This window comes from Heterocephalus glaber, unplaced genomic scaffold (genome assembly GCF_053883595.1).
Source record: "Heterocephalus glaber isolate CG9 unplaced genomic scaffold, H.glaber_assembly_v1.0 deba00001673, whole genome shotgun sequence".
NCBI classification, from domain to species: domain Eukaryota; kingdom Metazoa; phylum Chordata; class Mammalia; order Rodentia; family Bathyergidae; genus Heterocephalus; species Heterocephalus glaber.
In genome coordinates, this window is record NW_028258410.1 from 22084044 (window position 1) to 22098202 (window position 14159).

The following is a 14159-nucleotide window of genomic DNA, read 5'->3' on the forward strand; positions in this document are numbered from 1 at the left end:
TTGATTTCTCATGTTCCCTTATAATTTTGAAGCAATTTTTCTTTTCCTGGTCATTAATTGCAATCTTATCTTCTATATCTGAAATTCTGTCCTCACATTGGCTCATTCTGCTGTGTAGACTTTCAGTGGAGCTTTTCATCTCCTGGAAATCTGTTTGCATCTGATTTATGGATTCCATTTGTTTTCTATGTTGGGATTCCATCATGTTCCTCAGCTCCTCTCTAGACTTTTGATCATGTCTTGCACTAGGGGCACAATTTCTCCTGTTATCTGAGAAATTACTTCTGATTTCATTTTTTCCAGATCCTCTTTTGTTGCCAGTTCATTGGGTCCAGGTGGTTGAGTATCTGAGTGTTCCATCTCATTTCCCTTTGGGGTTGCTGTAGGTGATCTGGAGTTCTGGTTTTGAGACTTATTTACCTGTCTTCTCATTTTGACTCAGGGGCAGGGTAGGTGCTGTTGGCACCCGCGCTGCTCACCTCCTCTGAGCTGGGAGAGGTGGGGCAGGGGCCGGGAGCAGCAGGAGGGATGGTGACCCAGAATTCCCTTCCTCTGGGTAGAGAGCAGTGGGACAGATGGTGGCCCAAAAACCCTTTCCTGTGTGCTGGGAGTGGCGGGATGGAAGGCAGCCCAAAAGTCCTTTCCTCTGGGATGGGAGTGGCAGGAGGGATGGTGGCTGGGAAGCCCCTTCCTCTGGACCAGGAGCAGTGGGATGGTGGCTCAGAAGCCCCTACCTCTGGGTCAGAAGCAGCAGGACAGATGGCGGCCCCAAACCCCTTTCCTCTGGGCCGGGAGCGGTGGGACAGACAGAAGCCTAAAAGGCCTTTCCTCTGGGCCGGGAGTGGCGGGAGGGATCACTTTGAGTTTTTCATATAAGAGAAACCTTACAATTTTTAAGCTTGTGTGTCTGATTTATTTCGCTTAACATCATGGATTCAAGGTGCATCCATTTTCCTACAAATGACTAAAGTTTATCTTTATAGTACAGTGGTACTCCATTATGTATAAATACCACACTTTGTTCATTCATCTGTTGACGGATATATAGGCTGCTTCTACAATTTAACTACTATGAATTGTGCTGTTATAAACGAGAGTATGCATGAATCACTGAAATATGCTGTCTTTAAGTCTTTTGGGAAGATACCTTCAGGGGAAGGGGTGGGTTGGAATTTCTTTTTTTTTTAAATTTTATTCTTTTATTGGTACATTGTAGGTATACAGCACAATTACATTTCTCATTGGGAATTGTACCTTTACATAATGCATGTTGGTTCTTATTTTTTCCCTATTCCTAGCCCTCCCTTCACCCCCTCCACCCTTCCCTATTTACAAAGACTTTATTTCCATTTTTTCCATTTCTCATCATTTTTCCTTTCCCTTCTTTCCTTTCCCCTGCCCCTCCCACTACGCCTACCTCTTTGGGCCTTTTCTTCCTATTTTACATTATTGATTATTCATTCTAATCATTGGTACATTTTAGGTATACAATAAAATGACATTCATCATTGGAAATTTGTACCTTTACATAATCTCTCTTGGTTCTTATTTTTCACCCTTGCCCAGCCCTCCCTTCAACCCCTCCATTCCTCCCTATTTACAAAGATTTTGTTCCTATTTTTCCATTTTCTCATATTAATCCCATTCTCTTCTATCCTTTCCCCTAGCCCTCCCACTTCCTTCCCCTTTGCTCCTTTTCTTCCTATTTCACATTACCTATTATACATTTAGTCCTTATTTACACTTTCAGTTTCTCACACCAGAGAAATTATTCGGTATTTATACATGTGTGTCCTATTTATTTCACTTACGAGTATCACCTCAATGTGCATCCACTTAGCTGGCGGGGCTGTGGGGAAAGAGGAACCCTGCTCCACTGCTGGTGGGAGTGTAGACTGATGAAAGCACTGTGGAAATCAGTATGGAGATATCTCAAAGAAGTAGGACTGGAAGTCCCATTTGACCGCACTATTCCACTGCTGGGGATCTTCCCCAAAGAATTAAAAGAATCATACCACAGTGATATATGTGCACCCATGTTCATAGCAGCATAGTTTGTGATAGCTAAAACTTGGAAACAGCCCAAATGCCCATCAACTGAAGACTTGATAAAGAAAATGTGATTTTTTAAATAAAATGGAGTACTACTCAGCCATAAAAAATGAGAAATTAGAGACATTTATAGCAAAGTAGTTTTGATTTGCATTTCTCTAATGGCTAATTATTGGCCACTTGTACTTCTTTTGAGAAGTGTCTGTTTAGTTATTTTGCCTATTTATCGATCAGGGCTTTTTTGTTGTTAAGTTTCTTAAGTTCTTTATATATTCTGGATGGGACTCCTTTGTCAGGAAAGTAGCTGGGAAAGATTTTTTCCCTTTTGTAGGCTGCCTCTTCATTCTGCTAATTGTTTCTTTTGCTGTGCAGAAGCTTTTTAATTGGATGATAAAGTCCTGTCAACCAGGCTCAGGAACCAAGGAGCCCACTGGGTTTGAAAATCGTCCCAGGGGCAGTTGTGAAAGAGGAAAAAAATCTCCCCATCCATATTTAAAGTGATTTAGACTCTTATCAATCCAGAAATGTAGGCTAAATATTTTCATCTATTAAAATAACACACAGTCTTACCATTACACATGTATTAGAATAACTAAAATACAGACATTTACAATACCAAGTGCTACAAGTATGTGGAGTAGGTAGAATCCTCATATACTTTTAGTGAAAAGGCAAAATGTACAGCCCCTTTTTGAAACAGTTTGGCAGCTTCTTATAAGCACACACTTACCACATAATGCAGCAATTCTATTCCCTGTATTTACATAAGAGAAATGAAAACAAACATTCATACAAAAAGTCACATGGAGATGTTTGTACTGGCTTTATTCATAATTGCAACCACTCAAATGTCCATTAACTAGTGAATGGATTAGCAACCCTTGTACATCCATACAATGGACAGCTCAGCAATGAAAAGGAAGTGAACAGCACAGAATGACATAAATGGATCTCAAATGCATTGTGTGAACAAGGTGTAAATGCTAATTTTTAAACTGCTATGACTGATATAGTCAAATCCATTCATCTTTCAAATGGGTAAACTGAGGTGAAAGTAGCTCATGTTGACATAGTGAGTTGATGATGGAACATGAACTTCAAGCAAATTCTCCTCATTCCTCATGAAACTGCCATTTCTTCATCGCCTTTGTGCAAATGGATTCCAGGCCTGTTCTAGTTCTGTAGCCTCACTCCCATCCCACCCCTCCCTGACAACTCTCCAATCATATTCACTTGATCTCACAAGATCTGTCTTGTGTCTAACCGGTGAAGCCTTTGGTTTCATTTTGCGTTAAATTTGCCAGACTTAGAAAATAAAAATACAGGTGACGAGTACAGTTTGAATGTCAGATGAACAATAAATAATTTTTGTATAACTATATTTATTATATTGCATGGGATACACATATACTAAAATTATGACTAAATATCTTCTATTACATTTGGAAATTTTGTTATCTGTATTTCTCTTTCCAGATCTATCTCAGGAGCTCTTCTTTCTACTAACGGTCTACAGGGTTATCTGACAAACTAATTCTTAAAAATGGGCTAATAGGTATAACTAGGTTAAATTACAAAGCAAAAGGATACTTTGATCATAAGAATTTTAAGCACCATAGAGGTCGTTTAGAGGATGTGAAGTAATGATATTCACACTCTCTGACTACAGACTCAAAAGCTAAAAAATGAGTACTAAAAATGAGTACTATTTTTGGTATTCATGGTTTTATAATTTATCTCCTGTCTAAAATATATTAAGCACTGTTATATGTCAGCTACCATGCTTTACTACAATACTTCAATTAATTCTCAGGTCTCTGAGGTAGATGTTATTATTTTCTTTATGAAAAATGGAAGCTTAGTGAGTTTGAGACTGAGCCCAAACCACACAGCTGGGAAATGATAGATTCAGGACGTGAACTCAGCTCTAACTCCAAACACCAAATTTTCTACCATTCTACATTGCTGCATTAAATCTTTATTCTCTCTCATCTTAACCGCATAGTAACAACAAATCTACCAAGTTAGTTGCATTATTTCCATTTTCCAGGTGAGGAAACTAAGGATCTACGATAAGTGACTAAGTTAAGACTGAAACCAAGATCACTGATTTGGGGTTATAATTTCCATTATTAAAGATTCCAGGTACTACTGTAAAATATGGGGGAGAATATGGCATTAGAATTCTGGAAGAAAGGGTAGAAGACTAAATTGCCACAAATCTTTACTGTTAGTTAACCACATAGTAGAGTTTCAGAATGTCGTGTGTGGCTCCTGGTCAGGGAACCAAAGATGATGCAGCTGGAAAACAAGCACCACTGCTCTGCCGTCTAAGTAGCTCACTGGGATGGTAAACTCAGCCCCATTGAAAAATTAGAGGAGGGTCGGGGATTTAGCTCAGTGGCACCATGCCTGCCTTGAAAGCACAAGGTCCAGAATTCAATCCCCAGTATAAAAAAAAAAAAGAAAAATTAGAGGGACAAAGTTTGGTGAAAAGAAGACATTTTATTTGTAAAGAGAAAAAAGAAGGGAGAGGAATGGAAAAGATAGAAAGCTACCCTGATAAGAAACCATCAGAGTAGGGGGCTCCAGAAAGGTGGGAACAAAGATGGGCCCCTTGTTCCCAGGTGCTTTTATAGGGGGGTGAGTGACTTCTCCTACTCTACCTCGGAACTTGCCATAGCTAGATTGGCTTCTGGGCATCTCTGTCTATCGTTATTTCTTCCAGTGGTCGACATGCAGCTTCTTTCTGTTTGTTTACTTGTCCTTGACCTGCCTTTTAAGGCCTTACCTTTGGGGTGGTGGCTAGCTGGCAAGTTCATCTTTTCATGGTTGGCGTAGAGTTGGTAAGGGGGTGTGTGAATATGCATTATACTCTATAATTACCCTAGAGTGAATAATATAGTGACTCTAGAGTGAATACACACACACACATATATCTTAGTGCATAGGTGTGAGTACATACTGTCTTAAAGTTAATTATTCCTTTTGCTTCCCCTATATTTATTGGCTTTCGGTTTGTGCTCTTGGCTTTGTCTCTGGGTCCTGCCTGTCAGCTCTTTTTTTTGCCTCTTGGTGCAAGTCCCAAGGCCATTTGGTGTCTTTCTTTATCTGGTTTTTCTCTATGCATATCCTTGACCTGCTTCCCAGGGAAATTTCTCTAATAAAGTTTGTTTTTAACTCCTTCTATCAGGATTAACTAGAAGACTTAATGAGGTTCCTATTTTATTTTTTCTAATCTACAGGCCCCTGAGCTCTGGCAAATGCTACTCAAATATATCTTTATAGCTTTTTCAGTGTCTGAAGTGCTACCAATACAGATTACATGCATGTACTGGCATGAAGACCTCTCCTTGCCCCTTTCTTCCCACTTTTTTCTCTCTCGCCCCCTCACTGTTTTTGAAATGTATTTACTCTAAGAGTTAATACGGTAAGGCATTATTAGTTCTTCATGTCTTACAATAAAAAATATAATAGGTCATGAAGACACATGTGGAAGATGGAGAGCTTCAGTGGGCGGGGGAAGACTGTTTATTGGGTTGTCTGGGAGTATCATAGGATTCTAGACTTAGATATCCCCAGAAGGAATAAGAGGAATCTCTTTGTTAACTCAAGGTCATCTGGGATCATTTTTGTTTTTGAGGTACCAAGACCCAGTAGAGTCTGCTCAGGCCTCCCAGAAAATCTCACACTGTCTGTTTCCGTCTCCAGTGGAGTAAAGAAAAGGCGCCCACTAATGTCTGAGCTTGCCCCGAGATTGACTCTGAGCAAACCAACCCTCAAGCTATGCCCAGAAAATCCTGTGGTCATTCAAATGTGATCTCTTACCTAGGAGCAGCACAATGGGCAAATGTCTGTGTAGGATGTGCAGCCCCAGGAGCTTCTTGGAATGAATGTTCTAGGCCTGCCCTGGTTCACCAGCTGGGCTCAGAAAAATCTCTTCCCCATTTTGGACCTCAGTTTTCTTATCTGTGAACTAAGGGGATCTAGTAAATTCTCTTTAAGCCTCATCTGCACACATTTTGGGTCTCTTTCTGGATTGCGGTTAATTTCTGCTCCTCTTCTCCCACACAGGCACCTTCCTCTCCACTGTCCTACATTTTCCTGGAGGAACATAACTTTGCTGATGCTTCTCTCCCTCTCTTTGGAGCAGACTTCTGCATCATATGCGAAGAAAATCAAAAGTAGGTGCAGAGAAGCTGTAGCCATTCTTGTTTGGAGGTGCTCTTGGTGACTGAGCATTAAATATAAGGGAAGGGTGAGTGTCGGTTGAGGCCACCATTATTGTGGATTCAGAGCCACAGAAAGCTACCCATGCTTACTGCCTTGGCCCCTCCAAATCCTTCCCTTGCATGTTCCTCCCAAAGTATTTCTCTAGCTTTTCCCAATATGTGTCTCTCAGGTTTAATTTTTTAAAAATTTTACAAATCACTAAGCATGAGTACGAGAGGAGAGAATCTGTGAAGAAGCTGTTGCAATACTTGAGAAGAGAGATGGGATGTGGTCAGGTGTGGATCTGAGGGAGAGGTGGTGGAGAGGTGGTAAAGAGGGAGAGAAGGTAGGGTTTGGGAGAAACTATGGGTTTAAGGGAGAGATTCAAGAGATACAATTGATGAAAATCCATAATAGACAGGATGCTGGGGTGATGGAGAAGGGGGAGTTAATCTCTGGATTCTAACAAGAGACTGAAGCTATTGATATCAAATATAAAGATGGTGAACAGAGAGTAAGGAGGTGCCATTTTGTTATGGGGAGACACTAGTTCTGTTTTAAACATGTTGGAACAGAGGTTTTTTTCCTCAAGCAGTTAGAAATACAGATCTTTAGCTTGGAATAAAGGATGGTTGTGACAGGAGTATGGGAATCACAATCAGGATCTTGGGAATGGATGTCATCTTCCAGGAAGTATGCATCTAGCAATGTCAAGAGAAAGATGAAATCAGAACTCTGGGGAGCCCTGGAGCATGTGTATCAGCAAGGGTGCGTGCATACAGGAGGTAAGTGGCTAAGAAGAGCTGGTTAAAAAAAAAGAAGAGCTGGCTAGGGAGGAAGGAGGGTTTTGAGTAAGAATTCACATTGACAGTGGGAAAAGGAGCTACAATGACTAAAATCCAAGCCAAGGTTCAAATGTCTCCAGGAAGCAGGCGTGAGGCTGGAGCCAACATTAGTAAAATGGGTAGGTAAGTGCCATATTCCAAGGTTTCCCTTTCAATGCCTCTTTATCCCTTTGAAGAGTTCATATTTGATTTTCCCAAACCTTGAGCTCTGGTTCCAAGCAGTAGCTTACACCTTGTTGCCCTGCAATCACCTAGGGTGCTTTTGAAAAGTTGATGTCCCTAGCTCTTACTTTCTAGAGAATCTGATTCAGTCTAGAATCTATATTTTTGGAAAGATGCACAGATAATTTCAATATGAGTGCCACATGGGAAACTATATTTTCTTCATAGCTTCAGATCACCTTTGGAGAGTACATTAAGGGTAGTATGAACAGTAAAATGTATATAGTTGGAAAGTACTAAAAAATCTCAGCAGCCAGTCATTAGGGAAGATGTTAGTTCCCGGAAAAAAGCAGGGATAGCTATTTCATTTGCAGACAAAGTGAACTTCAGGCTGAGACTGATCAAAAGAGACAAAGAACATCACTACATACTTGTTAAGGGAAAACTCCAAAAGGAAGAGATAACAATCATAAATATATATGCACCAAATACCCGTGCACCCAACTATATAAAACACATATTAATGGATATGAAAAATCAAATAAGCACTAACACAATTGTAATGGAGGACATTAATACCCCATTGTAACACATAGACACATCAACTAGACAAAAACTCAACAAAGAAATATCAGAACTGAACCAAACCTGTGAACAAATGGATTTAGTAGATATCTACAGAGTCTTCCATTCCACAACTTCAGAATATACTTTCTTCTCAGCTATGCATGAGATGTTCTCCAAAATAGATCGCATACTAGCTCATAAAACATGCTTAAATTAACGCAAGGGAACTGAAATTATCCTATGCATATTATCAGACCATAGTACAGTGAAATTAGAAATCAATGGATTGTAAATTCCAGAGTTGCCCTTAATTCACTGTATTATCCTATCTGACCTAATTTTTTTAAACTTATGAGATAAGAAGGTTGGTGCTCATGATAAATATGGTCATTGCAAATTCTAAAGTTCTATAATTCCAACACTGAGTATTACTTAAAAAGCTTATATCTGTCTGATTAGATTCCATGGCTGAGATGCTCAATTTAGAGCCACAGAGCACCTTATTAACTATTGGTTGCTGTGGTACAAATTATCTATAGTCAGGAGTCTGGGATGATGCATCTGGGGTTTCTGCTCAAATTCTCATCAGGCTGGGACTGATTTGGTCTGGCTCACTTGAGTTATCTCTGTATTATAAGGTCAACTGACTTTGGACTTTAATTACATCTGCACTATTTCTCCACAACAATGCCTAGATTACCAACCAGAGGACAGGAATCTTGGGGGCACAACATTAGAATTATTTATACCACAGTACTGAAATTAGGAAGTCATGTCTTCAAAGGGCAGGAGCAACCCATATCTGTCAAGCTTGTGCCATGTGCCAGGCACTGTGCTGAGAGGATTATGGCCATTATCCTACTTAGTTCCTCCAAGCAGCCTTAAGCCCATTCTCATTTAACAGACGGGAAACTTAGGACTCAGACAAAGGAAAATACCTCCCCCAGCTTATTTAGCTAGTTACTGTTGGATCCAGGCCGCCAAGACAGAGCTGACTAATAGTGTTCCTTCCATTCTTCCATTCCTTCCCCTCTCAGAGGTAACTCACAGTGTGAATTCAGATTAGTCTTGAGTTTACAAGAAGCAGGGTTCTGGCCTCTTGTTCCCATGTTTCCACTACTCCTTACCAATTTCCCCTACTGATTAAGATGCTATAGGTGGAGGAGTTAAGTATTAAAATAGTAGGTTTCTGGTAGACAGAGGAGCTCCTTAATTTAAGCCAGGGGTCTTGGTCCTTACATAATCCCCAACTTTGGAATCCAAGTTACTTTCTGTCCATATTACCTGGCCACAAATTCCCGATTCAGATCCATCTAAGTGGGATATGAGTGGTGAGACTGATGTGACCCCTAAATATAAGCAGAGCAAGAGCTGAGAATTAAAGGTGAAGAATAGGGCTGAGAGATTTTCATGGCTTTGCTATGGGAGAAGGCTGGAGCTCCCATGAAATATGACTTTGAGCATTTTTTTCTTGCAGAGAAACCAGGAGTGTGCCCCAAAGAGAGGCTCATCCATAGTACTAAACTTCTGGATTTGTGCAAAATGGATTCTGACTGCCAGGATTCCCTGAAGTGCTGCCTTTTTGGCTGCAGGAAAAGATGCATGGATCCATACGAAGGTAGTGCCATCCAGGCTGAGGACAGAGGTGACTTCTGAGGTTTCCCACTTCTTTCTCTGTCCAGTCTTGACTGAATGCTTCTCTTGGATAGTAGGACCAGGAGGCCAAAGTTTATGCTTTTCTCATTCTCCAATTTAACTCTCCACCTTCAAGTATAAACCACGAGTCTAGGCCTTGTGAGCATAAACTAGATAATAGTGATGCCAGTTTCCTTGGTCCAACATTCAATCATTCACAAATAGCAAATACTTTTTGTTATTTGCATGCTAACTATGTGTCAAGTGATGGTTGTGGGTGCTGTGGGAAAATCAAACCTCAGATTAGATGCTGGGGTCATTTTTGTACTCTTTGGCCTTAAGGAAATTTTCTGGTAACACTAAGTATTAGGCACCTAATATGCATAGGGAACTGTGCATTTTATAGAGATCCATTCATTCAACAAATAGCTATTATCAGTATCCTTTAGCTAAAGACTACCAGGGACACACCTGCAGGTAGACAAGGTGAATGTATTGCTCATTCTAGTGAGGCAGAGTATTCACTATAAACAACAAAGAGGCATCGCAGAATGAAGCTGTTAGAATCTATTGAAGGATTTGGCTTTGAGTAGTTTGAGAAAGGTTCTAAAGAAGTGGGATTTGTCTTAGAGTAGATACTGCTAGAAAAAAAGGACAATTCAATGGCCAAGTATCTCAGTGAATCTTATTTACACAGAGCACATAGTGAGGACAAAGCTGCAATTGGTAAAGAAGCCTAAGTCACTAGTGTTAGCTAGAATAGAAGGCTTTTGGTATTCTAAGCTTCATTGTTATCTTCTTCTTGTCTCACTTTATCATGGTCTTACCATGGTCTTATGCAATATGGATGTTCTGTGACAGTTTTTATGTCTAACGGGAATAATATGGTTCAGCTGTGTCAGATGAGTTTTCAGACATCAGGGGCTGCTTTTTTTCTTCCATTGTATCAGGCACTTTGTTAGGGACTTTGGATATAGTTGCTGAACAAGTCCTTCCTTCTCAATGCTCAAAGCATTTGAGAAGAAAGATCAGCTTCAAAGTATTTGAATATGTTCTTTATAACATCCTTTTCAAGAAAAGAGGGATGCTCAGAGGTACTTGACAACATAAAATATTAATGGTAGAGCTAGGACTAGAAGCTATGTCTTTTTTTCTTTTTCTGACTTTTTTTTATGACTTGGACGGTAACACCACGAACTATGACAAAGGTTAGGGTCCTGACTCACTCTTTTTTATCTCTATTCTTGTTCTCTCTTTTCTTCTTGACCTCAGAGCCCTGCATGCTACCATTAAAAACAGGAAACTGTCAGGAGAATTTGAATCGCTGGTATTTTGACTTTAAACAATATCAATGCAAACCCTTTATATACAGTGGCTGCCAAGGAAATGTCAATAACTTCTTGGACCGGTATGAGTGCCAGGATGCCTGCATGTTAATTGGTAAGACACATATTACTGCCAGTCTAGGGTCATTATTTAACTTGAAATAGTCAGTGTGGTTATAGTCTCAGCACTTGAGGTTAAATTTCCTTGGTTCAAGCTGTAACTCTGTCATTCATGGGCTGGAGCATCTTGGGAAAGTTGCCTGCCTTCAGTTTTCTTGTCTATAAAATGGGGATAATAGCCAGGTATGGTGGCAGTGCCTGAACTGTGGGAGTCTGAGGCAGGAGGACTGCAAATTTGAGCCCAGTTTACACAATTTAGTGAGCCCTTTTCTCAAAAGTAAAAAAATAAAAAAGGGCTGAGGACATAGCACAGTATGAAAGTCCTGGGCTCAAGCTCCAGTACTGAAAACAACAACAAGAACTGGAGGGATAATAATATTATTTACCTAATGGAGTTGTGTCAAAAAATGAGACAGTGTACATAAGGTGTTAATAGATTTTAGTCAGCAGGACCTGAGAGCCAGGTGTACCTCTTTGAGGGGAAATGTTTCCTCATCATATCAACCTGTCGAGCGTCACCCTGCGGACTCACCAAAGAATAAACATAGACAGGCCAGCTCTGCAATCCAAGAGAGTGAGTGTAGACACTGGAGGTGGTGAATATAGTGGGGTGAGAGTGAAGGCTATGGATTTATTCTTCAGGGTAACAATGCCGTCTTCTTACTTGGGTTACTAAAACACCCTACCAAAAGGGCTCCCTGTTTCTATCCTTGTTTTCTTAGGGTCCATCATCAGAACAGTAACCATAATGAGTATTTCAAAACATGAGTCAGATCATGTCACTCCTCTACTGAGAATACTGTAATGGCTTCACATTTTATTCAAAGTCAAAGCAAAACCACCAAAGTGGATGACAATGATTTGTATACATTTCATATAATTATCCCTATTTTATACAGAAAGAAACTGAAGTCATTTTCTAAGTGATAGGCCCGGGACTTTACACTGGGACTTCAGACACCAAGTCCAGCATTCTTTCTACCACATTCCATGAGACAGAGAGATGCTTTATTCCACCACAGCCTCCTGGAGGTGGATGGGGTAGGGTGAAGCCCACTGCATCCAGGGATTCTACCTTTGAAGAGAAGGAAAATCTGTTTTAAGAATGGTGGGATGGGCGGAGTTTGAAGTAATTCACATCTGCTCTTCTTTTAGTCAAGGAAGGACAATGCCCACTCTTCCCTTATGATGCTCGAACAGAGTGTCCAGCATCATGTAAGAGTGACATAGATTGCCTTGAGAAGGAAAAATGTTGTGAAAGCAGTTGTGGTTTTGTTTGTGCCAAGGCCTGGACAGGTAAGGACTGAGGATATGCCTCCCAGAATCTACTGGGCATATTCCAGGGATGTGAGGATATCCATGAAATGGGGAGATGGGGTGATCTTGAACCTCAGTAGTCCCTAGGGTTGACCTTTGAGGTATCTTGGGAAACTTTCCCCTTTTAATGCCTAATCAGTGCTCTCCTGTAGACCACTTGACCTCTAGATACTAGTGTTGTCCTTCAAAGCCAATTATGCATGATATCACTCTCCATTCTTCTCCAAGAAAATTTATTTTTTCTGAATCCCATTCTTTAATGACATGCAAAGTGACAATGTCTATTGATTCACGTACACACAAATTCTTAGCCATTGGTATATCCCTAATAATTCACATTCTATAATATGGGCAGGGAAAAGACTACTTGCCAATGCTTTTGATGTAGAATCCAACTTTCCAGCTTCTGGAGTTGGAGTTACAAATTCCCTCATCTAGTCCCAGGGATTCTCAGCATTTTAAGGTACAGCATAGTATGTGGCAAGGGTCAAAGGCTTTTCAACTGGCTTCAACTTTTCCACTGGCTTTTGTGTAGTTTTGAGTAATTTTCTCCATTCCTGCAATTTAGCAGATAAGGAAACTGTGGGTGCTCTCTAATACTCTTTCCACCTCTGGTGCTCTGGGATTATATAACCCCAATCTACTAATTTATAGTGTCAGGCAGGAATCCTGTTGGATTGCTATAAATCCAAGATAGCAGAGATTTACTTTTTGGATGCTCTTTAACTTATTACTCATAGAGAGTTGACACTCAAGCTCCTCCATTCTGTTGTTACTGTAGGGGACAGAAAGAGGCTAATCAGAATAAAGCCCTGTTTGGCTTTCCCAAGACTCCCCAAATCTGTCTCAAGTATTTAAAGGTCAAGCGTCTTATTTTATCTCATAAAGTCAAAGCAGGCTTTTGCCCAGCTAAGCGGGTGTCATGTGACTATGTTGATAAACCCTTGTGCCTGAATGATGCTGATTGTCCATTGAAGGAGAAATGCTGCCCATTTTGTGGGCTGAAGTGCATACACCCCCGAAACTGAACAGTAAGTAGAAAATATCATAAAAATCAATTCAGTGCCATAATAAAAAAGCTACCAGTTTTATTTGTGTTATATCTAACTACCCTGCCAAATTATTTTTCTAATTATGTAAATATTAATGAGGTTATTGTGGTTTTATATATAATTATACCTTAAATAATGATAAATTTGGGTCTTTTTTTTCCAACCTCATGACTGTTTCTTTATCTTTGTCTGCTTTGTAGAACCTCTGTAATAATGTTGAGAATAAAGGCAGTGAGGGCTAGGGGTACAGCTTAGTGGTAGAGAGTGTGCTTAGCACATAGTAGGTCCTGGTTCCAACCCCAGCACCAAAATATTAAAATTAAAAACAAAGGCAATAGCATCAATTCTTTTCTAGTTCCTTATTTAAAAGTCAATGGATCCTGATGAACAAAAAAAATATATGTTGTTGGATTTGGGATAAGTAGGGTTTATTGCATCGGTTATTTTCTTTTTAAAGTTATTTCCTATTCATTCATTTATAGCTGCTACTAGAAATCAATGTTGAATTTAACCAAATATCTTTTAAGCATCTAGCAACATAATGACTTTTCTAATTTGCTTAAACAATAACATATTAAATGTCATGTGTTGGGCTGGGGATTTAGCTTAGTGGTTCCACCGCCTGCCTTGCAAGTACAAGGACCCAAGTTTGATCCCTGGTACCAAAAAAAAAAATGTCATGTGTTGAGCCATCTTACATTTTCAGGATAACCCTAATCTACTTGTTATTAATACACTGTGAATCATTTAATAATAGTTGATTTAGAATTTTAGCATCTATAGTCAAAAGAAAAATTAGTCCATGTTTTTTTCAATTTTGTTCTTTGGGTCATAACACTTTAAAAATTAGCAAGGAAAACTAAGTAGGAAAG

At 39.8% G+C, this 14159-nt stretch overlaps 1 protein-coding gene across 1 annotated transcript; it reads left to right on the forward strand.

The window, feature by feature from the left end:
• The first annotated feature begins 4310 nt into the window (after positions 1-4310).
• Positions 4311-13570, forward strand: Wfdc8 (WAP four-disulfide core domain 8). Its single transcript, XM_004858246.2, has 6 exons — positions 4311-4402; positions 6127-6236; positions 9316-9456; positions 10746-10913; positions 12074-12214; positions 13124-13570. Exons 1-6 carry the CDS (start codon positions 4311-4313, stop codon positions 13261-13263), a joined length of 792 nt encoding a protein of 263 aa, XP_004858303.2. The 3' UTR covers positions 13264-13570.
• Positions 13571-14159: the final 589 nt, after the last annotated feature.

Excerpts from the sequence above, each read along its gene's own strand:
- Wfdc8 (XM_004858246.2), top strand. The coding sequence starts at position 4,311 with ATGTCGTGTGTGGCTCCTGGTCAGGGAACCAAAGATGATGCAGCTGGA. Across the intron at positions 10,914-12,073 it reads GGATGCCTGCATGTTAATTG|TCAAGGAAGGACAATGCCCA; the intron begins GTAAGACACATA and ends CTCTTCTTTTAG. Across the intron at positions 12,215-13,123 it reads TTGTGCCAAGGCCTGGACAG|TCAAAGCAGGCTTTTGCCCA; the intron begins GTAAGGACTGAG and ends TATCTCATAAAG.